The sequence below is a fragment of the Nycticebus coucang genome, chromosome 10 (assembly GCF_027406575.1).
Source record: "Nycticebus coucang isolate mNycCou1 chromosome 10, mNycCou1.pri, whole genome shotgun sequence".
In the NCBI taxonomy this organism is placed as follows: Eukaryota; Metazoa; Chordata; class Mammalia; order Primates; family Lorisidae; genus Nycticebus; species Nycticebus coucang.
In genome coordinates this window covers 60324691-60349425 of record NC_069789.1, presented here as the reverse complement: position 1 = coordinate 60349425, position 24735 = coordinate 60324691, and the positions used below count along the sequence as shown (strand labels likewise).

The window sequence follows — 24735 nt, the reverse complement described above, 5'->3', positions numbered from 1 at the left end:
CACCCCATTTTCCACAGGCCCCCTGGCAGCCTGACCCACTCCCACCTGCACCATAGTGCCATGTCCAGGTCCAGCTCTGGCCAGTCTTCTGTGCTGTAGGTATTTCTTTCTGTATCTCAACTCCAAGGACCCATGGTACATGGAGTTTCATGTGTGCAAAGAAGAGTTTTTCTCCCCACCTCCATCATGTGCTCCTTGTCTTTCCTGCACAGGTAGGTGAACTCACTGCCCACCCTGTTCCTGGGGTCAGCCCCTCTGTCTCACACATCATCCTCCCATGTACCCACATCCTCCTCAAGTCTTCCTTGAATCTGGGATTCTCCCCATCCTCCAGATTGCTGCCTCCCAAGTCCCCCTGCCTTTGAAGCTTCCTGCTAGGTTGCCAGGACCCCAACTGCCCATCAAAGACCCCTCTAGAATAACTTGGTCAAGATCACTGTTTCTCTGCTTAGCAATCTGCCTTTCTGATAAGATCTAAACTCCTTGGCCTGCACTGTCCATCCTGGCTCCTCCTCTGCTGATCTCTCCAGGCTCCCTGCCTCAAGGCCCTGTGCTCTCTCCCTACACTCCCTGGCTTCCTGGCCTCCTTAGGGGACTTGCTATCTTGCAGGAACATCCCCACTTTCACATCACCAGGCCTTTGCACATGCTGTCTCTTCTACAGGGAAGCTCACAGCCATTTTTCAGAATCCATTCAAACTTGCCTGCCTGGGAGGCCTTCCAGATCCCCCCAGGCTCCCTCAGCATTATGCCTTTGCTTTTCATAGCATCTTTCACACTCAGTGGGAATTATTTATTTACTTACTTATTTCCCCTCTGAACTGAGAGCTCCTTGGTTGCAGAGATCTTTTACATTTTTGTACACTGTGTCTAGAACACAGCAGGTACTCAGTAAAGAAATGTTATTGCAAATGTCCATCCATTTTGTGTCTTGATCAGAATGTGGTGTTTTAAAATTTGGGATGTTGCTGTTTTCTTTGGGAAGCCTGTGTGGTAGGCAGCACGTGGATGGACTCTTGTTGAGCATAGCATTGAGTTGTGGCGTCAGACCTAGGTTCTGGGCGTGGCTCTGCTTGGTATCAACTATGTGACCAGTGACTTATCTCTATGGACTTCAGATTTTGAATCTGAAAAATGGGTAATAATAGCACTTACTCTATAGAACTGTTGTGAGGATAACTGAAAAACCAACCGAGTGCTAGGACTAGTAAGTGTTCAGTAAATGCCAGTGATTGTTATTGCTCACTTTGAATGTAGGAGACCAGTGTCCCAATTGCAGTCCTGCCTCCACATCATTGTGTCACCGTAGGCCATCTGTATTTCCTCGCTGGTCTCAGTGGTCTGCAGCAGGTGCCACTAAGGGTCCTGCAGTCTACTGTGGGGCCTGAGAGGGAGAGTCGTGCAGGACAGGATGCATGAGGGCAGCAAAGAGTGCTGTGCGTCCAGCAGAGGGCCCTGCCCAGCCCTGCCGGAGGCTGGGAAGGAGGGCAGTGATGCCAGACGCCTGACTGGAGGCGGACCCACCCTGCCGGCCAGCTGCCTTTCTAGAGCCCAGCACTTGGGCGCCCTGCCCTCACCTGCTCTCTGTGGGGCAGCTGCCTCCTGCTCGTCCGGCCATGCGGTGGCTGTGGCCCCTGGCCATCTCTCTTGCTGTGGTGTGGGCTATGGGACTGAGCAGGGTCTCGGCAGGTGCCCCTCTGCACTCTGACAGGAGTAGAGCTGAGGTCCTGGAGCAGCAGAGCCGACCCAAGAGAGGCACTGAGGATGAGGAGGCCAAAGGGGTGCAGCAGTATGTGCCCGAGGAGTGGGCTGAGTACCCTCGGCCCATCCACCCTGCTGGCCTGCGGCCCACCAAGCCCTTGGTGGCCACCAGCCCCAACCCAGACAAGGATGGGAGCACCCCAGGCAGTGGACAGGAGCTGAGGGGCAATCTGACAGGGGCGCCGGGGCAGAGGCTGCAGATCCAGAACCCCCTGTATCCAGTGACCGAGAGCTCCTACAGTGCCTATGCGGTCATGCTCCTGGCCCTGGTGGTGTTTGCTGTGGGCATCGTGGGCAATCTGTCAGTCATGTGCATCGTGTGGCACAGCTACTACCTGAAGAGCGCCTGGAACTCCATCCTCGCGAGCCTGGCCCTCTGGGATTTTCTGGTCCTCTTTTTCTGCCTTCCTGTTGTTATCTTCAATGAGATCACTAAGCAGAGGCTGCTTGGTGACATTTCTTGTCGGGCTGTGCCCTTCATGGAGGTGAGTGTACGTCTTGCTAGAGCCCAGCTGAGGGGCTGCAATCCAGGGAAGGGGTTCCAAGTCTCTGAAAGGGCCTGGGAAGTGGAACTGTGGGTGCACAGAGCGGCAGAGCCTTGGAGCTCTGACCTGCTTCTCCTCCTGGAGAAAGATGCAAATCCGGTATTGGTTTCTGGTAGAAACTGGGCAGGTATGCAGGACCCTGGGTTCCACTCCCAGCCTGGTCTCCTGCTTTGGGAGAAACCTTAAGGCAGATCTCCCAGCTGCCCTCACCCCTGCCACAGCTCTCCTCCGTCATTCCACCCAAGAAATCACGCTGCCCATTCTCTTGACTCCCTCTCCTCCCTTTGTGCCTGCTGCCACTGCCCTCACCCACACCTTCCCGTCTCTCCCTGCAATATCCTGCCTCCCCATGCTGAGCCTGAGGGGAGAGCCCATGTCCTGTAGACCCCCTGTGATGAAGTCAGCATTTACTCCTTATGGACACAAACACCGCAAGGACAGACCCTTCCTTTTCTTTCTTTCTTTCTTTTTTTTTTAGAGATAGTCTCACTGTGTCGCCCTCGGTAGAGTACCATGGCGTCATAGCTCACAGCAACCTCCAACTCCTGGGCTTAGGCAATTCTCCTGCCTCAGCCTCCCAAGTAGCTGGGACTGCAGGCGTCCACCACAACGCCTGGCTATTTTTTGTTGCAGTTTGGCCGGGGCTGGGTTTGAACCCGCCACCCTCGGTATATGGAGCCGCCGGTGCCGCCCGACCCTTCCTCTTCTTATCATCGCTGTCATCTCCATCAGCACTCTCCTAAATCCTCTCTGAAAGGGAAAAATGGTTCTGAGTAGTGGAACTAGCTGGGAGCTCTATTCTCAGTTTTGCCCCTGATGTTCTGAGTGTCACTGGGCAGGTTGCCTCTCTAGTTTCCTCATCTCCTAACTAGAGGGTAGACCAGATAGCCCTCACAACCAGCCAGTTTTATAATCCTAAAGTATATTATTATGCCTTTACTTCTGGGAATTTCCACATTAGGATAAGTCCACAGGTGTTGAAGGATATGTAGATCAGACAGGGACAACTTAAAATACTGCAAAAATATACCAATATAGGTACATTTATGAAGGAGACACCGTAAGGCCCTTGTCTCTATATAGGAAGACAAATAAGCAAGCAACCTTTTAGATTTGGCTACGGGGGGAGGGGAATATTAAGGACTGTATGAGTGCAGTTGTTTCTCTGTGGGTGATGTTGCATGTCATGGGTGACCTGCCTGGGTGGAGAAGGAATCAGGATGAGGCGTTTGGACACAGTTCCTCTTCCCAGGTCTGTCCCTAACTCACTATGTATTAATGATTTCATACTTGGACAGGCTCTCCGAGACTCACCAGTTGGCACAGTCCTTTCCTGTCCTTCCCAAGCAAGGTAGACTGCGACCACTTTATGATAGCCCCAAGTTAAGTCAACCTGAGAGGATACCCTACAGGTGGGGATCGTCTTTGCATCTTAGTTATTAATCATTTCATGCTCACAGGCCAGGTGAGCGGTGAGTGGTTAGACTTGGGACTTTGGGACTAGGCAGATTTGATTAAGAAATGGGCTTTTCCTATCACTAACTGAGTGATCTTGGTCAGTTACTCAACCTGCTTAAACCTCAATTTCCTCATCTTTAAATTGGGGACAACAACAATAATAGCTATCTGAATGACTTCTTGAGGTATTGAATGACAATGTCTATAAAGTGCTTAGAGTTAAAATAATTCAATAGTTGCTGGGTTTTACTTGGGAATGGTATAAGAGAAGAAGGAAAGGCAGACATGTGTGAATTCTTGCTTTGGAGTGTTTGGTAAGTTAGTGAACACTTGGCCCTGCCTGGCTGTAAGTCCCAACATACCTAACACACAGGCTTTGGCCTTAATCCTCCTAGGCCACCCCTCCATCCCTACTGGGAGATAGAGATGACCCACAGGTTGATAGAGTGTCCTCTCTCCAGGCTGGGTGATGGGGAGGGAGTTGAGGAGGACAAAATATGCTGCCCTAAACCCTTTCACAGGTGGGATATCAGGATGATTCCTAGCAGGGAGTGGGAGAAGGCAGCTTGGAATAAACCTGATATATTTTTTGAGATCTAGGGAAAGAGGGAGAGAGAATGGTGCTTTTGCTCAAGCTTCAAGGCTGTTCCTCTGTAGGCCTGGGCTCTCTTGCCAAGAGAGGGGGTGGGGTTCTCACAAAGGACACTTGGTGGCCGTGCTAATAAGCTGGGGATTGTGGTGCCCAAGCCAGAAGAGGGAGGAATTTGGACAGGAGGGGGATCTGAGCACAATCCCTGAGTGTGGCTGAACATCATTTGATAGTGCGGGAGGGTTCTCCGCTTCTTTTATGCTCTCTGGCACTTTCTTCGCCTGCTGCTCTGGCTTCTTCCTCTTGGCTCACAGATTAATTTTCCTGTGTGCTCAATGAATAGTGTGTGGGGATGGGGGTCACAGCCGGCTCAGAGGGGGGCTGCTTTTCCACGCAGCCAGGCGCCTGGGCTCCTCCGGACAGGGCCAGGAGACTGAGTGTGTGAGTGTGTGTATATGAACGCTGTTCCTCCCAAACCACTCATCTGATCCATGCAAAAAATGGATTGCGGGAAGTGGAAGGACCAGCAAAGAGCCAGAACTTCTGTGTCTTTGTCTTGGTTCTTCCTTAGAGATGAATTGCCAAAGTTTCTCAGAAAACATGAGGTCTGTGGGAGGCAGGTCATTTGTCCTTAGCCTGAGAGGCAAAGACAAGGTGAGAAGAGGCAGAGGTGGTGTGTGTGTGTGCACCTCAACCCCACCCCTCTCAACAACAGTATGGGAAAAAAGGCTCATTACATGGTAGTTGTTACCATTACTATTATTTCTATGCTTATCACTCAATTTGTCATCCTCCTTTGTCCTCTGAAATTTTGACCAAGTGCTTCTCTCTTCTTCCACCTCCTTGCCCACAGGTCTCCTCTCTGGGAGTCACAACCTTCAGCCTCTGTGCCCTGGGCATTGACCGTTTCCACGTGGCTACCAGTACCCTGCCCAAGGTGAGGCCCATCGAGCAGTGCCAGTCCATCCTAGCCAAGCTGGCTGTTATCTGGGTGGGTTCCATGACCCTGGCCGTGCCTGAGCTCCTGTTGTGGCAGCTGGCACAGGAGCCTGCCCCCACCACGGGCACCGTGGACTCATGCGTCATGAAGCCCTCGGCCAGCCTGCCCGAATCCCTCTACTCACTGGTGATGACCTACCAGAACGCCCGCATGTGGTGGTACTTTGGCTGCTACTTCTGCCTGCCCATCCTCTTCACCATTACCTGCCAGCTGGTGACATGGCGGGTCCGGGGCCCCCCAGGGAGGAAGCCGGAGTGCCGGGCAGGCAAGCATGCGCAGTGTGAGAGCCAGCTCAACAGCACAGTAGTGGGCCTGACTGTGGTCTACGCCTGCTGCACTCTCCCAGAGAACGTCTGCAACATCGTGGTGGCCTACCTCTCCACTGAGCTGACCCGCCAGACCCTGGACCTCCTGGGCCTCATCAACCAGTTCTCCACCTTCTTCAAGGGCGCCATCACCCCTGTGCTGTTGCTGTGCGTCTGCAAGCCGCTGGGCCAGGCCTTCCTGGACTGCTGTTGCTGCTGCTGCTGTGAGGAGTGTGGCGGGGCCTCAGAGCCCTCGGCAACCAACAGCTCGGACAACAAGCACAAGACCGAGGCGTCCTCCTCCATCTACTTTCACAAGCCCAGGGAGTCACCTCCACTCCTGCCCCTGGGCACGCCTTGCTGAGGCCTGAGCAGGTGTCTGCTCTTTCTTTCCCCATAGGTCTTGCTCTGCTGCCCGTCTTGCTGTCTAGAGATGGATTTGGTTCCTCTTTTTGAGGTTTGGGAAGGGCAAAGGCCCCTCCCTAAGCAGGGCCTTCCAGTCATTTGAGGGGCCTTCCAGCTCTGTCCTTTCCACCAGCGGGCAGTGATGCCTCTAGGTCCTTAGAACTGCCTGGAAACTCAGTCCCATCAGCTGGGAGCCAGGACTTTGCCTGCCCTCTCTTGGTTCCAGCCCTCTTCCCGCTCTCTGCCTAGAAACCTGACGATACTTTTCATTGTGCCCTCTCTGAGCATCATCTCCCCATCTTCACCCTGGAGCCCCATCCTGGAATAGGAGACTCCTTGGGAGGAACCCAACTTGGTTCACTACCCTCTTCTCTGGAGCTGATCTGTCCCAGCCCTGGACACCTCTGTTACTGGCACTTTCTTTCCTTCTGGAGGTTGTCTCTCTCTTTCCTCCTCTCTTTGAGATGCCCTGTCCAGTCCCCCTTGTTAGGTGCTTTCCCATAGAAGGCCTATCTTGAAAAACAATAAACTAGGTAGAGCTATCCCTATGCCCATTGCTTGTTCTTATGCCAAATCTTGGCAGAGGCCAGATGAACCTGGGCCTTCTTCCTGACCACCTTTGGCCTTGGCCTTGGCCTGTGCACAGCCCTGCCCTGTAAGTGTCTTATGGCTCTTGAGGGACAGAGAGGATGGAGGGCTTGGGAAGCTAGTGGGGGGTGGGCACACTTGGCCTAAACCCAGCAGCTCCTGGGAAGTCAAAAGGCTGTGAACTCATCTCCTCTGGAGCCCCTGTGTCTATTTGGCCCTTTCTCCACAAAGCCCCCATTTGAGGGAATCCAGGGCTTTCCTTCCATGAGCCCCAGGCCTGTCCAGCTTCTCTTACTCTGAGAGCTGCTCTTGTTCAGTTTCTTAGAACGGAGTGTTTTGCTCGTAGACAGTCCAGATGCCTGCCCCTCCCTCCCCCGACCCCAGCCTTCCCAGCAGAGCTCCACCACCTCCCGGCAAAGACACTGCAGATCCTCCTGCCATCTCTTGCTCTTGAGTCCCACTTTCCCCAGCTCCACCTCTGGGTCCTCCACCCTTGGCCTGGTCGGTCCCTGAGAAGCTGACATATCACCCAGAAGTGAGGTCTCAGCCTGGGCCACCAACCAATCCCTGTGCCCGAAGCCCAGCTTTTCTCAGAGCCACCCTCCTCCTAAAGCTCAGCTCTGGGTCCCACCGAAGACTTCTGCACACCAGGCCTACCTGGAACCTCCACATGGGCCTCAGAAAGGTCCCCCAGGGGCCCAGGGATGGCGAGGGGCAGGGGCTTCCCACTGCCCTGGGTTCCATTTTCCTCTGTCCACCCCACCCACTCCCCTTGGCCTCAGCCTGCCCTGCACTAAGCTTCCCTCCCCCCTCCTAGGGATGTTAACAGCCTTGTTCTCTGTCCCTGGCACCCACCCCCAGGGCCGGGTGACGCCGCCAAGAGAGCAGGAGGCCGTTGCTAGGTGATGATGCTGCCATGCGCACACCCTTTGTGCTGGGGAATGACACCCACCCATTTCTCAGTAGAGCTGTTGCCACGGTGACTGAAGCCCCCAGCTTTGTCTGCAGAAACTTAATAAGGAGGGGGTGCATGGTGGAGGGGGCCAAAGGCAGGCTTGTCATGCTGAGGCTATAAGGGCTGCTTCCTCCACATTGCACCCAACTCCTCTGCCACACACCCCTAGTCCCACATTCACCAAGTTTCCTAAGGGATGTGGGCAGGGGGCCGGGTGAACTGAGGTGAAAGTCCAGAATGGGAGGAAGAAGGCTGAGGATGGAAGGCTGGGAGCAGGGGAGGGAGAACACATCAGCATCCTGTTTGGGGAGCTTCTTCCACAAAGGGCACACTCTGCCTCTCCCTCCTGTTGGTTGGCCGGCTCAGAGATGAAGGGAGAGAGATGATGAATCCAAGGCACTGCCACCGCCACCTCCCAGGCCTGCCAAAGTGAATGGCTTGCAGAATCAGTCAGCAGGCCAGTCAGCCTTGGGAAAGAGCCACTGTCCCTCCAGCCTGGGCCAGCTGGGGAAACAATGTGGGGTTTGTTGATCAGGGGTCGCAGGCTTGGGGGAGGGAGAGGGTGGCACATGGCGGGCAGTGAACTTGGGTTGGGATGCTGAGGGTGCGCTGACACACTCGCTAGGGAGCAGACTTCAGGAGACTATGTTCTCAGGTTGGTGGGGATGAGGGAGCCTGCAATCCACTGTGTCTCCCCAGTCCACTTGGGGGACCATCTTTCTGTCATTTATCCTGGAACTTGAATGCAGTTACTTGACCTCTCAATCTCAGCTTCCTCATCTGTAAAATGGGAACAATCTCTCCTTCACAGAGGACTATGGTCATTTAATGAGACAAGATATATAAAAGGTCTGGCATGGTGCTTGGCACCTTTTCTTTCTTCCTCTGATTCAGTTCTCTAGTACTATGGAGCAGGCTTGGCCAGGGTATTCTTTTTTTTTTTTTTTTTGTAGAGACAGAGTCTCACTTTATGGCCCTCGGTAGAGTGCCGTGGCCTCACACAGCTCACAGCAACCTCCAACTCCTGGGCTGAAACGATTCTCTTGCCTCAGCCTCCCGAGTAGCTGGGACTACAGGCGCCCGCCACAAAGCCCGGCTATTTTTTTGGTTGCAGTTTGGCCGGGGCCGGGTTTGAACCTGCCACCCTCGGTATATGGGGCCGGTGCCCTACCGACTGAGCCACAGGCGCCGCCCTGGCCAGGGTATTCTTAAACTCATCCAGGTTTTGGCGTCAAAGGGCACCAAACATAATTTACATATATTCATGATCTGTCACTGTTCAACTCAACTTTTATTTTTTTTGCAGTTTTTGGCTGGGGCTGGGTTTGAACCCGCCACCTCCTGCATATGGGGCCGGCACCCTACCATGTTGAGGTACAGGCGCTGCCCTCAACTCAACTTTTAACAAGTTCTCTTTTTTTTTTGAGACAGTCTCAAGCTGTTGCCCTGGGTAGAGTGCGGTGGCGTCACAGCTCACAGCAACCTCAAATTTTGGGCTTAAGTGATTTTCTTTTGTTTTTTGCAGTTTTTGGCCAGGGCTGGGTTTGAACCCACCACCTCTGGCATATGGAGTCAGCGCCCTACTCCTGTGAGCCATAGGTGCCGCCCACGGGCTTAAGTGATTTTCTTGCCTCAGCCTCCCAAGTAGCTGAGACTACAAATGCCCGCCACAATGCCCAGCTATTTTTGTTGTTGTTGCAGTTATCGTTGTTGCTTTAGCTGGCCCAGGCCAGGTTCAAACCCCCCACCCTCGGTTCACGTGGCCGATGCCATAACCACTGTGCTATGGGTTCCAAGCCTTTTTTTTTTTTTTAAGAGTGGTGTCTCACTATGTTGCCCAGGTTAGCTTTGAACTCCTGGGCTCAAGCAATCCACTGTCTCAGCCTCCTGAAATAGCTTAACAAGTTTGTTAAGTCATTATTAGGCATCTGCTGCATGAAGGCACTGTGGTGGGATGCTGCTTGCTTACAGATAACCAGCTCATTCTTGCTTACCTCAAACCTCAGCCCTCACTGAAGGATAAATGGGACCTGAGAAAAGTGGCCCCAGATGAATGACTGTTGGTCCTACCCCAGGCTCCCAGGCCAGGGGCAGAGCCAGCCACCCTTACAACCAGGAGAGGGTCTGGGACAGGCCTGGGTCACCTTCAACCTCCTTAACCAGAGAAGCACGTCTCCTGTTCCTTAGGAGTTGGAAGGCACCTTAGAATCATTTACTGTGGCTACCAAATTCTGCCCCCAATATTTCCTCAAACTATCTGGCAATGAATGGGGACCTGCCTCTCCAGGCAGGGCATTTCTCTTAGACAGCTCTGATGACTAGAAAGTGCCTTCAGGAGGAAGCCCTGGGTGTCCAGGAAGGGCAGGGGCTGTCAAGGGAGGTCAAGGGCTCCCTCCCAGAACTGAGGGAAAATGCAACTCCTTTTTCCTGCGGTGGGAGGGCTGAGGAAGGATGGGTGATCTACAGAGGCCTGCTCCATTTTCCAGGGTGAAGGGGAGGATGAGAAGAGGAGGCGGGGCTTACGGTAAAACTGGGTCAAGATGGCCTCAGATGTGAGCAAGCAGGCCCGGAAGGACCTGCAGCAGCTGTTGTGGACAGAGAGGGAGGCCGGCTCCGGGAGGCACTCGAATCAGGCAGAGAAGCAAGGCTGGGCTCTTCTTGAGAAGCCAGTAGCACTGCCACCAAAAGATAGCCACTGGGACAATTAATGGATCCCAGGGTAGGCACTGGGATGAGGGCCAAGTTCTGGTTCTGGCCCAAACCTGGCTGCAGGGACGTCCTGGGCCTGGGAGAGGGCGGGGCTGAGGACTGAACTGGTTATAAGGAAAGAGACACTCAGTCCCAGCACAAATCAGCATCCAGTCCCCACCCACAGGCTGCCACGACCCAAGCCCAGGGCAGCTGCCTCAGCAGACCTCATAGCTCCCCCTGGCAGCTGCCCACTCAAAGCTGGGCTATGTGGAAGTCTGAAAGAGCACAAGGAGGCAGCACAAGAGCCCAGACACACGTGTGGGTGACTGTTTTGTGCAGTGCCATTGTGTCCCTAGAGTGAGCACGTGCCTGGCTCTCTGTGGGCGTGGCTCTCTGGGGCTCTGTTTGTGCCTAGTGTGAAGCTGTGCTGCTGACCCTGAGGGCCTGCCGGTCAATCCACGCCATCTGTGGGGAAATAACTAGTACCAGACACCCCCCCAACACAAAATTGGTCATTTATTTTTGTTGTTATTAGGAGGCAAAAAAATGTACAGTTACAAGAATCATTTTCCAAACAGAGGTTAAATATGAGCTGAAAAGTGTAAAAAAAGGAAGAGGAACATCACTTTACAAATCATTAAATAAAACAAATAAACAAACAAAACCCAAAGAACCAACCCCCCATGCTGAGTTCTCTCCTTGTGCAATTCTGCAAAATGAGAACAGAAAATGAGGTGGGCCATGGAGGTGGGGGCCCTGGGGAGGGGCCAGAGCTGGGAGCCAAGAACAGGCGGGGGGGTGCTGGGGTGGTATGGATGCTGGCTTCCTGCCCCCCAGGCCTGGTGGTCTCTGGCACCTGGTTATGCCTGGTGGCCCTACCAAGGCTAGGAGTGGGGGTGGGGGGCACCTCCAGAAGCTCCCTCTAGCCTGCGGCCTTCAGGCATGGCTGGGACACACCTGGTTAGGAGGTGAGGACACAGCAGGACAGGGGCAATCACCAGTGCCCAGGCTGGTACCTGCCCCAGGTGCCAGCCTCCACCTTTCTTGATCTGAACTTGCCCCAAGCCAAGTGGGCATCTCTTTCTTTCTCTCCAGACTGCCCCCCTCCCAGATCCTGAATGGCCCCTGCAGCATCAAATGGTTGATTTTAGTCTTTGCTTAAATTAAAAAATTAAAATATATATACATATATATACTGTACACACAGGACAATAACAGAGAGTTGAAAGGGAAGCAGAGGAGCGGATGGGTGGGTAAGGAAGGCAGGGCTGTGGGCCAGGGTGTTAGAAGGGGAGGAGGAAAGCACAGCTGGGAGAAGGGACTGAGGCAGAGGGGAGAGTAAGAAGTTAGGGAACCAGAATGGGGGCGATTTATTTTACAATAAAAACAGGAGTTCAAACCTCAGCAGAATAGGACTCTGGGATCCCAGAGGGCCTCACCCCACTACTGAGTGAGAAGGGGTGGGCTTGGAGGGGGGGTGGCAGGGATGGGCGGGGAGCTTGGCTTCGGGTTTAAACGACGGTCCCTGGTCCAAGGGAGAAGGGCCACAGTCTCAGCTTCTCCGTGACTTTGAGTGTTGAATAAGCCACTGTAGGGTGATGTCTGAGGAAAACAAGCAGGAAGGTTATAAGGTCTTCAACGGCCAGGCAGGCTGGGGCAGCAGAGAAGCAGGTGGGCAGTAAGCCCAGGGCCTGCCATGCTGCAGCCAGGCACTAAGCCCCAGGGCATCAAAAGTTCAGAGCCGTGAAGCTCCACATGGTCCCCAGCAATGGGCTGGGGAATCTGGGCACTGAGAAGGAGATAGAGCCACCGTGTGCCAGAGCCAGAAGAGTGTGAGGATCACCTGGTCTAGCCCCATAATCTTAGAGGCAAGAAGTGAGGCCCCGAGTGGCACCTATGGCTCAGTGGATAGGGCACCAGCCCCATATCCTGAGGGTGGTGGGTTCGAACTTGGCCCTGGCCAAACTGCAACAAAAAAATAGCTGGGCGCCTGTAGTCCCACCTACTCAGGAGGCTGAGGCAAGAGAATCGCTTAAGCCCAGGAGTTAAAGGCTGCTGTGAGCTGTGACGCCACGACACTCTACCAAGGGTGATAAAATGAGACTCTGTCTCAAAAAAAAGAGAAGTGAGGCCCAGAGATTTGCCAAGATCATAACAACCAGTTGAGGCAGAGCTGGGATTGAGCTCATAGAGCTCAGAATCTGGCCTCCTGGGTGTCTGCTCTACCCAAGAACCATGGAGTTTGGGCTTGAAAGAAAGCACGGAACAAGAACCTTTGAGAGCCACAAAAACACCCAGAAATGTCTTTCCCTTCCCCACCCTTCCTCAAACCCACGCACCAATGTTGTCCTTTTCTTTGCAGGAGATGGAGTAGCAGCAGATCTCTCGGTCCTGGATGGCAGACAGATTCCTGGGAGAAACCAGAGTACACTTTGCTGAGGCTGGGATAGCCCCAGGGAGGGGGGCTGGGATGGGGAGCAGGCTAGGGAGGCCCAGAGTCTTTTTCTTTTTTATTTATTTATTTATTGTAGAGACAGAGTCTCACATTATGGCCCTCGATAGAGTGCCGTGGCCTCACACAGCTCACAGCAACCTCCAACTCCTGGGCTTAAGTGATTCTCTTGCCTCAGCCTCCCGAGTAGCTGGGACTACAGGCGCCCACCACAACGCCCGGCTATTTTTTGGTTGCAGTTTGGCCGGGGCTGGGTTTGAACCCACCACCCTCGGCATATGGGGCCGGCACCCTACCGACTGAGCCACAGCCGCCGCCCCAGAGTCTTTTTCTTAGTCAAGAGACTACAGTGGGGAGGGTGAGGCTCTTGGAAAGGTGTGTTCTGCTGCCACTGTGTGGTGAATACTGAGAACAGCGAGGAGCTGGGCCTGCAGCCTGATGGCTGGGGAATTGGAGGAGCAGGAAGAAAAAAGAGCCACCAAACTCACATTTTCTCAATCAGCTCCTTCTCATCCAGTGCTCCTGGTAGGTCCCGCTTATTACCCAGGACCAAGACCTATGGAGAAGGGAGGGCAAGGATTAGGTCTCAGGCAGCTGTATCCAGGTGGTCTGGGTGGCAAGCTAGCCTCCTGGGTCCCCCACTTCCTCTCTCCTCCTCCATAATGCCTAGTTGTCACCTGCCCCCAGTGACTCCCTGGGCCCTTGCCCCTCCCTCTGCTGACCGGGATGCCCTGCAGCTGAGGTTTATCCAGTAGATTGTGGAGCTCATTCTTGGAGGCTTCAATCTTCTCCTGGTCAGCAGCATCCACCATGTACCTGCAGAAAAAAGGTAGGGTGGGTAGAAGCATGTTGACTCCACAGGCTGAGAGGTAGGAAGAAAAAGAAGAAGCTGCTGCTTGGAGGAGAAAACAGCAAGCTGGTCACTTCTGGCTCTTGGGCTACCCTAGCCTGGTTCAAGGCAGATGCTCAGTGAATGTTTTCTGAATCCATGAAAGTAAAAAGCTACCAGGAATGCTATGTTAACCAGTGCGATGAAAATGTGTCGAACTGTTTATAAAACCAGTGCATGGTGCCCCATGATCACATTAATGTACATAGCTATGATCTAATACTAATAAAAAAAAAAGTAAGTAAAAAGCTACAGGGGCTCAGTGCCCGTAGCTCAGTGAGTAGGGTGCTAGCCACATATACCGAGGCTGGTAGGTTTGAGCCCAGCCTGGGCCTGCTAAACAACAATGTCAACTGCAACAACAACAACAAAAATAGCTGGTCATTGTGGCGGGTGCCTATAGTCCCAGCTACTTGGGAGGCTGAGGCAAGAGAATCGCTTAAACCCAAGAGTTTGAGGTTGCTGTGAGCTGTGACACCACAGCACTCTACTGAGAGTGACATATTGAGACTCTGTCTCAAAAAAAAAAAAAGCTACAGGGACTCTTGGGGCCTGCCATTCTCCTGTCCTCCAAAGTCCTACTCTGGGAAGCCAGTACTCACATGGCAGAGTTTGGGCCCTTTGGGATTAGCTGTAAACCCCTCCCAAAGCAACCCTCTTATGTTTTCATGGAAAGACTAGCTAAGGTTAGAGTGAAAAAAAATGAAAGGAAACCCCAGAAAATTTTCTTTTAACAGGTACCACAGTCTATCACTTCTTCTCTGGGGAAAACTAAACAATCTATTATTTGGGGCATATGCATATATGTATAGAATAAAATTTTGTAATTTTTTTTTTTTTTTTTTTTTTTGAGACAGAGCCTCAAGCTGTCATCCTGCGTAGAGTGCCATGGCATCACAGCTCACAGCAACCTCCAACTCCTGGGCTCAAGTGATTCTCTTGCCTCTGCCTCCCAAGTAGCTGGGACTATAGGTGCCTGCCACAACGCCCAGTTATTTTTTGGTTGCAGCTGTCATTGTTGTTTGGCAGGCCTGGGCTGGATTCGAACCTGCTAGCTCAGGTGTATGTGGCTGGCACCTTAGCTGCTTGAGCCACAGGCACCGAGCCAAAATTTTGTAATTTTTTTTTTTGTAGAGACAGAGTCTCACTTTATGGCCCTCAGTAGAGTGCCGTGGCCTCACACAGCTCACAGCAACCTCCAACTCCTGGGCTTAAGCGATTCTCTTGCCTCAGCCTCCCAAGCAGCTGGAACTACAGGTGCCCGCCACAACACCCGGCTATTTTTTGGTTGCAGTTTGGCCGAGGCCGGTTTGAACCCGCCACTCTCGGTATATGGGCCCAGCACCTTACCGACTGAGCCACAGGTGCCGCCCCAAATTTTGTAATTTTTAAAACTTATTTTATTTGAAGTCATGGTCTTTCTATGCTGCCCAAGCTGGCCCTGAATTTTGGCCTCAAGCAACCCTCTTACCTCAGCCTCCTGAGTAGCTAGGACTATAGGCTTGCGGCACCATGTCCAGCTGAGTAAAATTATGTTTTTTAAAAAAAGGGAATGGCTGGGTGAAGAGGTTCACACCTGCAATCCTAGCACTTTGAGAGGCCCAGGTGGGAGGATCACTTGAGGTCAGGTGCTCTACACCAGCCTGGACAACATAGCAATTAGCTAGGAGTTGTGGCAGGTACTTATGGTCCCAGCTACTGGAGAGGCTGAGGCAGGAGGATCACTTGAGCCCAGGAGTTTGAGGTTGCTGTGAGCTGTGATGATGCCACTGCACTCTTGCTGGGCAACAGGGTAAGAACCGGTTTCAAACAAACACACAAACATCCCACAAGGGAATAAATCATTTAAATCATACTTTGGTGACTTTGAGTTGGAGGAGGAAAGCACAGCTACATCTGGTTGCTGATGCTCTTGTTCCTTTTTTTTTTTTTGAGACAGGGTCTCACTGCCATCCTGGCTAAAGTGCAGGGGTGTCACCATAGCTCAAGTGATCCTCCCGCCTCAGCCTCAGGAATAGCTGGGATTACAAGTACCCACTATCATGTCCAGCTAATTTTTCTATTTTTAGTAGAGTTTAGGGTCTCACTCTTGCTCACTCAAACTCCTGAGCTCAAGTAACTCTCCTGCTTTGGCCTAGAATAACAGGTGTGAGCCACCGCCCCAGGCCTGATGCTCTTGTTCTTAAATTGGGTAGTGGGTATCCAGAGCATTTATCTAATGAGAAACAAGAAGCATGCAAAATGAAGGCAGGCCATGCACAGTGTGCCAAGAATAGAGGATTGTCTATCTAAAAGTCTGCGCCTCGGGGTCCTTGCAGGCAGCAGGGCTGGGGGAAGCCTGGTGAGGCTGAAGGGTCCTGCAGCCTGGCTGTACTTACACGATGGCACTCACTCCTCGGCAGTAGCGCTCCCACATGCTGCGGAAACGAGGCTGTCCTCCAATGTCCCAGAGCTGAGCAAGAAGAGTGTGAGATGGCCTCGGTAGCAGACAGGTAAACAAAACCCACTCCGGCCCCTCCGGCTCTGCCCTTTCCACCATGGCCTCCCTGCTTTCTCTCCAGTTCTCCCCCTCTCTCCCCGAGTCCCTCTGACTCCCTCGGGAGTCTCTCTACTCTTTCCCCAGCTCCTCACCAAGGGGATCCACGCCTCTGCTCTCCTTCAACTCATTGTTCCCAGGAGCCTTGGCTGCTGCCCCACAACACACACACACAGTCCTCTGCAAGCCCCTAGCCTGGGCCTAGAGTTTCAGCCTCCTGCCCCTCACCTTGATGGTTACATTCCCTTTGGTGATTTTGCGCATGTTGAAACCCACAGTGGGGATCATGTCCTCATTGAACTGTCCTGACTGGAAAGAAGACTCAGAATGAGAAAAAGTGCAAAAACCAACAGGACTCAAACCTGCCCCTCACCCCTTGCCATAGATCTCTGTGAAGTGCAGAGGTCACGCCAGAGCACCTCAGACTTCCCATGAGGGGTATAGCAGGAGCCGTCCTGGAGCTGTCCTTTAAAGAGGCCCATCCAACATCAGCCTCTCATCTTAGACCGGGAGAAAATCTTTCCTAAGCTCTAACTTACATCTCCCTGTTGTAACTGAGGTCCCTTTTCCGTTATTTAGTCTCCAGGGAAGAGGAAGAATAAATTACCTCTCAGAAAACGATCCCAAACAGGTTGTGGTCTAATTAATAGGCAAGGAGATCTCAAGGAAAACAGACATATTTTCAAATTAGTAGTAAATATTCCAGTCAAATTTTTTGGAGCAAAGTATATAGGTCAATGCCCAAAATGCAATGGATGCCAGGCCATTTCTGGACTATCCATGGTTTTGGTTTATTTGTACTCTACTCCATTTCTTAAAGAGGAGAATCCATACTCTATATTTTAATCTGTTTACTCATGTGTCTCCCCACTAGATGGAAAGCTTCTTGAGAAGAGGAACCAGGTCTACAGTAACATTAGGATTTGTTGAATGCTGGGGAGTTGACTGGAATTCCATTTCCCAAAGCTATTTTCTTTCTGTCTCTTTCTTTTTTTTTAAGACAGAGTCTCACTATGTTGCCCTCGGTTGAGTGCCGTGACATCACAGCTCACAGCAACTTCCAACTCCTGGGTTTAGGTGATTCTCTTGCCTCAGCCTCCCGAGTAGTGGGGACTACAGGCACCTGCCACAATGCCCAGCTATTTTTGTTGCAGTTTGGCCAGAGCCGGGTTTGAACCCCCCACCCTTGGTATATGGGGCTGGCGCCCTACCCATTGAGCCACAGGTGCCGCCCAGCTATTTTCTTTTCTTTTTTTTTGAGACAGGTCTTAGTCTGTCACCCTCGGTAGAATACCATGGAGTCATAGTTTACAGCAACATCAAACTTTTGGGTTCAAGTGATCCTCTTGCCTCAGCCTCCCGAATAGCTGGGACCATAGGTACCCACCACCATACCCAGCTAGATTTTTCTATTTCTAGTAGAGACCAGGGTCTGGCTTTTGCTCAAGCTGGTCTCAAACTCTTGAGCTCAGGTGATCCACAGACCTGGGCCTCTCAGAGTATTAGGATTACAGTAAGAAATAGCTTTGGCTGACCCCAAAGCTATTTTCAAATAATAATTCTCACTTCTCCCTCTAAATTGTCTCTAAGATCTCTGGATTGTTCTAAACTAGCCACAGGCTTCAAAATGAAGCTAGTTTCAATTCCCTCTCAGGTCATCTCCACGTTCACACATAGGATACCTCTGCACACCTAGCAGAATTAGGATGAAGGATGGGGGCTCCTTTAACCTTGAATCTGAGAGTGACAGCCCTGTTCATTTACCATGCCCTTTTCTCCTATTAGGTGGCAGAAATAATTTGCTTTGGGTCACATAAAGGGGTCAGTGCTCTGATTTTTAGTCTAGATATAAGAGATGACTGGCTTTTATTCAGTGCCTACACTGAGGTCCCACCTGAATAGAGTGCACAGATTCCCTTTTATCTGCAGGCATCAACCATTCACCATGACTCTAGGATGTGATAGCTGAGTACCCAAGACAGATGCCCAATGACCAAGGAGAGTCGGGGTTCCTAACCAGGGCTTCAAAGCTAGGCTTCAGAAATCTTCTAAATCCCCTGAAATTACACACAATCTATGTGTGCAAGGTTTTGTTTGTATGTAGTTTTCTGGGGAAAGGGCGTATAACTTTTCTCAGATATCAAAAAGGTCCAAGAGATCCCCAAAGTTAAGAATCACTGAGGAAGAGAGACTGACCTCAAGGAGAACTGCTTCTCTTCTGTAGGGAGAACCAAATGCAGTATAATTTCTCAAACCCCCACGTTTTCTGGATTGAAGTCCACTCTGCCCCCGTGCATGCAGATTAAGAAATTGAATCTGGGGCGGCGCCTGTGGCTCAGTCAGTAAGGCGCCGGCCCCATATACCGAGGGTGGCGGGTTCAAACCCAGCCCAGGCTGAACTGCAAACCAAAAAATAGCCGGGCATTGTGGCGGGCGCCTGTAGTCCCAGCTACTCGGGAGGCTGAGGCAAGAGAATCGCTTCAGCCCAGGAGTTGGAGGTTGCTGCGAGCTGTGTGATGCCATGGCACTCTACCGAGGGCCATAAAGTGAGACTCTGTCTCTACAAAACAAAAAAAAAGAAAAGAAATTGAATCTGGGGCAGTGCCTGTGGCTCAGTGAGTAGGGCGCCAGCCCCATATACCGAGGGTGGTGGGTTTGAACCCAGCCTCGGCCAAACTGCAACAAAAAAGTAGCCTGGCATTGTGGTGGGAGCCTGTAGTCCCAGCTACTCGGGAGGCTGAGGCAAGAGAATCGCTTAAGCCCAAGAGCTGGAGGTCGCTGTGAGCTGTGACGCCACAGTACTCTACTGAGGGTGACATAGTGAGACTCTGTCTCTAAAAAAAAAAAAAAAGAAATTGAATCTGGCTTGGCGCTGGTAGCTTAGCGGTTAGGGTGTCAGCCACATACACCAGGGCCAGTGGATTCGAACCCGGCCTGGGCCTGCTAAAAACAACGACAACTGCAAAAAAAAAAAAAGTAGCTGGGCATTGTGGCGGGTGCCTGTAGTCCCAGCTACTTGGGAGGCTGAGGTAAGAGAATCCCTTAAGCCCAAGAGTTTGAGGTTGCTGTGAGCTGTGACACTGTGGCACTCTAATCAAGGGCGACACAGTGAGACTCTGTCTCAAAAAAAGAAAAAGAAATTGAATCCGAGGAAGGAAATTTAGCCCTTATTTATCACTCATCATGGGGAAGGAGGGATCTTTTTTTTGTTTTGTTTTGCAGTTTTTGGCTGAGGCTGGGTTTGAACCCGCCACCTCCAGCATATGGGGCTGGCGCCCTACTTCTTTGAGCTACAGGCACCGCCCAAGGGAGGGATCTTGGACAAGACACTTTAACCTGTCTGGGCTTCAGATTTCTTACTGCAAAATGGGGGAGAAAGAAAAAAGTGCTAGGAAATAATTTTGATACAGCAAGGGGAACCATCATTGCCCTTTGGCAACTAGAAGATCCACAGGCTCTCAACTAAATTAGAAGCCTAGCCTGGCAGAATGTGACCATGGCAAAGGGAAATGCTAGGAAAACCTTCTAGGAGCTAGGCTCCCTAGCACCAACATAGTAAATGGTCAGCTGTGAATGGGAGCTAACAGTGAATCAGTTTATGACTTAATTTCCCTGCTAATGTCTCTCACAAACTCACTTAAGGCTGGAATTAACCTTAAGTGGTCAAGTCTGAAATGAGATCCAACCTTCTTTTTTTTTTTTTTTTTTTTGAGACAGAATCTCAAGCTGTCACACTGGGTAGAGTGCCGTGGCATCATGGCTTATAGCAACCTCTAGTTCGGGTTCAAGTGATCCTCTAGCCTTAGTTTTTCTATTTTTAGTAGAGACGGGGGTCTCGCTTTTTTGCTCAGGCTGGTCTCGAACTCATGAGCTCAAGCAATCCATCTGCCTTGGCCTCCCAGAGTGCTAGGATTAAAGGCGTGAGCCACTGCACCCAGCTGAGATCCAACCTTTTGTCTCAGACTTGAGGCCCCCTCTGTCCCACTCCCTCTTGAGTCAGCTCCAACTATCAAAAAGTTCTTTATAGTGAGTCAAAAGCAATCTTCCTGTAACTTTCACTTCTTGGTCCTTAGTTGCCTTGGGTACCCTGATATTAGTTCTTCTATGGTATAGTCATTTACACTTTTAAATATTTGACCTCCTAGGGTTAAACATCTCCCACTATGCTAGCATCACAACTTTTCAGAACTCGAAAAGATCTGTTTCAGGTTCTCAGGGCAGCGCTGTGGCTCAAGGAGTAGGGCGCCAGTCCTATATGCCGGAGGTGGCAGGCAAACCCAGCCCCGGCCAAAAACCACAAAAAAAAAAATGTTTCAGGTTCTTATAAGCATTTTAAAGTCTCTATATAATTTACTTCCAGCTCACATTAACCTGCTGAGCAGCTAGCCATGCTAAACTCAATTTCTATTTACAGCTAGACCTCATAGAGTGAGTAAAAAATACCCTGTGAGGAAGGATCTGAGACAAACGGAGACCAAATGAACAGGCAAAGGTAATTCAGAAATTCAGTGGTAGGCATGGGAACAGAGCCCAGGGTTCTGACTCTTCATTTCTTTCTGGAAGACACTCAACTGTGATTATACATGGTGTGGACAGAAATGCCGGTGTGGTAGCCCTGGACGATCTGAAAATACTGGAGTTACCCAGACACTGGAATTCCACCTGCAGCCCACACAGGGTGGTTTCCCTTGGGAAGCCTCTTTCAAAAAGGAAATTTAGCTTGCTCTTTTAGGATATACTAGTCAGTGGATGTTGTATATTTATTATCAAAAAGGGGAATGCGGGTGGCGCCTGTGGCTCAGTGGGTAGGGCGCCAGCCCATATACTGAGGGTGGCGGGTTCAAACCCGGCCCTGGCCAAACTGCAACAAAATATAGCCGGGCATTTTGTGGCAGGCCCCTGTAGTTCCTGCTACTCAGGAGGCTGAGACAAGAGAATCGCCTAAGCCCAGGAGTTGGAGGTTGCTGTGAGCTGTGTGACACCACGGCACTCTACCGAGGCCGATAAAGTGAGACTCTGTCTCTACAAAAAAAAAGAAAAGAAAAGAAAAAGGGGAATGCATGGACTGGGGAAAGGAGAATGTTCACTGTACACCACAGAAACTCTTGACCCTGGCAGTGAAATTTGGAACTCCTAGGTTCTGTTTCTGACCTGTCACAGCCCCTAACTCTCTAGACGTGATGGTGGTCTGGAGGGGGCACTTTTGTCAAAGGTTAGCCTCTGCATCTGGTTTGAGTCCCTGTGGATCCCTGTCCAGAGGTATAGCCTTACTAATGCTCCACAAGATCTTCCCTTGGGACAGAAGTGACACCTAGGCCAAATCACAGCAACTTATTTCTTCTTTTGGTCTTACCTCAGAGATATATCCCAGACCTAAATGCCTAAAACCCAAGCCATGTAGGCAGGCCTGCATAGCCAGAGAGGAATCCAAGTGTTGCTGCTGCTCTGGGAGTCCAAGAGCCCAAGTCAATGTCAAGCCTAATCAGTGGGTCTCTAACCCTAAGGGCAGACAGGGGCCCAGGGGCAGGATAGCTGAGAAAAGTCTTGTGCCAAGAATCCCAGCATTGCTGAAGATAGTGCTCTTACAGATGAAGAGGAGACTCCGGGTTGAGGAAGGGGCAGAGGTCATTTGCAGACCCTGCTTCAGAAAGGAAGCAGTGCCCAATCATGTGACTATGGGCACCAGCCCCTTCAGCCCTCCATCTGCCCTTGTGCCTCAGGTCCAATGTAAGTGACATTCCCTCCAAGAAATACTCCCTTCTGGGATGCTGAGACCCATCCAGGAGACCCATCTTCTACCAGGTTGGGCAGGTGGAGGTATGAGGCTGGTGGTCACATTCTTTCGCTGACCTACCTCATCAGCATTTTTAGTCAGTATCTGGTCAAGTCACAGTTCTCAGAAACCCAGCTTTGGGACTGAGACAGTCCCAGCCCCTGTCCCAAGCTGCCTCACCCACAAGCCTGGTCCAGCCCCAGCTCTGAAAGGCAGGCCGCAGCCATTACTGCAGCCTCAGCTCACACCCAGGGAGCTCATCTTCCCTTTTTTTTTTTTTTTTTAGCGAGAGATTTTAACTCCTTCCCCACCTCTTCCCTGGCACTGAAAGGTTCTTACAATCCACCTCAGTCCTGACTACCCAAAGACCTCAGAGCCACTCTCACCCAATGTCCCCAGCGGGGCAGCGCCCCTTACAACTCCACTCCGGTTGGGAGTACCTCCTCCTCCAACTTCTGAGTCAGGCGGAGACTCCAGACTCCCTCTGTGGTGCCATCCTCCCTGGACCCCCGGTGTCTAGCCCAGGCACAGCAGGTCTTGGGGAGAGGTTGGGGAGGAGGAGTCTGGGCTTCAGCCAAGGGCCTCAGCTGACTCCTCCACCCCCAGGGGATACCTCCCTTCCCCCCTCAATAGTCCCGGGGCTTCCACTTCCGGCAAGAAGGGGTTAAGCCCTCAGGGTGGGGCTGGGTTTGCCCAGGCCCCCTTCCCAAGCCGCTCAGTCGCCCGGTCCCGTGACCCTCTACACCCCGAGCGGGAAGGCCCCGGGACTTTCGCCCCGTCATGCCCAGAGGGGACCTGTCTCAGCCGACAGAAGGTCCCTCCTGCCTCAAGACTCCCTCGGTGCCTCCAGCCCCGGGGCGCTAGTCCGATCTCGTCAACCCTTTCCCTCGCCCTCAGCCACGCCATCCCGGCCGAGGCAACAGAGCGAGTGGCGCGCCACCAGATTCCTCCACCGGCCGTACTAGGCCCCAAGCGCCCGGGGCCAGCTCCTCCCCCGCCCGGCGCCCGGCTGTGCCCGGCTATGCCAGGCAGCGACCCCAGATCACTAGGGCGCGGCGCGGGCGGAGACAGGCCAGATCCGCGGCCCGCACCCCGGGCCTGCGTCCCGCGTCCAGGGCCCTCTTACCGCGATCACATTGACGAAGGTGGTCTTGCCCGAGTACTGCAGCCCGACCAGCGTGAGCTCCATCTCCTCCTTCCAGAACAGGGCCTTGAACCAGTCCAGCAGCTTGTTGAACAAAGCGATCATGGTCGCTGCCGCCGGCCCCACCCGGTGCCGGGTCCCCGCCGCCCCTCGCTGCCCTCGCGCTGCGGCCCGGAGCGGCCCCTCCCTGGTGCAGCCCGGGTCCCGCTGCTCGGTGCGGGCGGAGGCTGGAGAGCAGCGGCCGACAACTCGCTGCTCCCGAATCGGCTCGCTGATGGGTGTGGCTTCAGGGCCCTCCCCCTCCTCCTCCTCCCGGGCCGCAGCTGCCGCCCTCCAGCGTGGCCCGGCAGTGTCCTGCTCGCACCCGAGCGAGTGCGCGCTCCTCTCTCTCCTAGAGGCCGAGGCCGGGGTCAGCGTGAGATGGGCGGGGAACCTGCGGGCTTCAAGGATAGGAGTTGAGTGGCAGCTGGCGTTGAGGGGCGCTTGGGGAATATAGAGTTTAATTTATTGCTCCCTCCCCTCTCCCTGGCTGCCTGGCTCTAACTGGCATCCCCTTTCCTAAAGGGTGGTCGAGGTGGGTTGTTAAGCAGGACAGTTTCCAGGTTGAAAGAGGCTGGCTCACCCACTTCCCAGGACACGAAGATGAGAGCTCTATGGAAGGGAGGCCAACGGAGGCCTTTTGTTTCCGGAACCCCCACCTCTGAGCACCTTGGGCCCACAGCCTATCCTCTGAAAAGGTGCCCAGCAGAGAGTAACAACCATATTGGGTCTTTTCATACTCCATCTTGTTTTATTAACCACAATTTACCTGGACCACTTGTTTAGGAAGCACCTGGCCCACAGTGAAATCGATGCTTGAATTGGATGCTGATTTTTTTTTTAATTTTTTTTTTTTTTTTTTTTTTTGTGGCCGGGGCTGGGTTTGAATCCGCCACCTCTGGCTTAAGGGGCCGGCGCCCTACCCCTTTGAGCCACAGGCGCCGCCCTTTTTTTTTTTTTTTTAGAGACAGAGTCACACTTTATTGCCCTTGGTAGAGTGCCGTGGCATCACACAACTCACAGCAACCTCCAACTCCTGGGCTTAGGCGATTCTCTTGCCTCAGCCTCCCGAGTAGCTGGGACTACAGGTGCCTGCCACAAAGCCGGGCTATTTTTTTTGTTGTTGCAGTTTGGCCGGGGCCGGGTTTGAACCCGCCACCCTCGGTATATGGGGCCAGCGCCTTACCCACTGAGCCACAGGCACTGCCCTGGATGCTGATTTTTACTAGCATCGCTGTGATACTGAAACAGATAAAATCCAGGTGGGGGATTTCTGGTACCATTTGTGGCCTGGGAAAACGTTGTGGTAAAAAGCAAAGTTTACTTGAACAGGAGAACTGAGAGAAGGTGGTGTAGGGCCTGGGGAGATGCCTTCCCCCCTGCTTCTTCCTCTTTTCCCTGCCAGGAGCTGACGGTGGGGCTTGCTCAGTCAGCAGGCAGATCACCCCAGCTGGCTGTACCCTGTTAGTCCCCAATCTATGCTGGATGTTCCTTAGGATTTGGTTTTCAAACGTACTCACACATACATTCTATTGTTTTAGCAAAAGGTGAATAAACGATTAATATCAATAATACCTGTCAATTCTATCCCAGAGTTAGACAACC

General features: G+C 52.3%; 2 protein-coding genes across 3 annotated transcripts; one reads left to right on the top strand and one right to left on the bottom strand.

The window, feature by feature from the left end:
• Positions 1-1504: 1504 nt before the first annotated feature.
• On the top strand, positions 1505-6607 carry GPR37L1 (G protein-coupled receptor 37 like 1). Its single transcript, XM_053607268.1, has 2 exons — positions 1505-2246; positions 5207-6607. The coding sequence occupies exons 1-2, from the start codon at positions 1617-1619 to the stop codon at positions 6020-6022; spliced, it is 1446 nt and encodes a 481-aa protein (XP_053463243.1). The 5' UTR covers positions 1505-1616; the 3' UTR covers positions 6023-6607.
• A 4186-nt stretch (positions 6608-10793) lies between these two features.
• Positions 10794-23440, bottom strand: ARL8A (ADP ribosylation factor like GTPase 8A). 2 transcript variants are annotated; one of them, XM_053607273.1, is made up of 8 exons: positions 23074-23440; positions 22388-22483; positions 16403-16483; positions 16017-16090; positions 13472-13565; positions 13238-13305; positions 12637-12707; positions 10794-11899 (listed from the first exon to the last, which is right to left on the bottom strand). In XM_053607273.1, exons 1-8 carry the CDS (start codon positions 23194-23196, stop codon positions 11850-11852), a joined length of 657 nt encoding a protein of 218 aa, XP_053463248.1. In that variant the 5' UTR covers positions 23197-23440; the 3' UTR covers positions 10794-11849. The 2 variants fall into 2 exon arrangements, with proteins under 2 accessions (XP_053463248.1, XP_053463249.1); XM_053607274.1 differs by lacking the exon at positions 22388-22483 and having other exon boundaries at positions 23074-23416.
• Positions 23441-24735: the final 1295 nt, after the last annotated feature.

Bases quoted from the DNA above. Each gene is read 5' to 3' on its own strand.
- GPR37L1 (XM_053607268.1), top strand. From the start codon at position 1,617: ATGCGGTGGCTGTGGCCCCTGGCCATCTCTCTTGCTGTGGTGTGGGCT. The intron at 2,247-5,206 runs GTGAGTGTACGT...CCTTGCCCACAG, and splicing joins GGGCTGTGCCCTTCATGGAG to GTCTCCTCTCTGGGAGTCAC.
- ARL8A (XM_053607273.1), bottom strand. From the start codon at position 23,196: ATGATCGCTTTGTTCAACAAGCTGCTGGACTGGTTCAAGGCCCTGTTC. The intron at 22,484-23,073 runs GTAAGAGGGCCC...CCTCTCCCCAAG, and splicing joins CCTTCGTCAATGTGATCGCG to ACCTGCTGTGCCTGGGCTAG. The intron at 13,566-16,016 runs GTAAGTACAGCC...TTTTTTCTGCAG, and splicing joins CGAGGAGTGAGTGCCATCGT to GTACATGGTGGATGCTGCTG.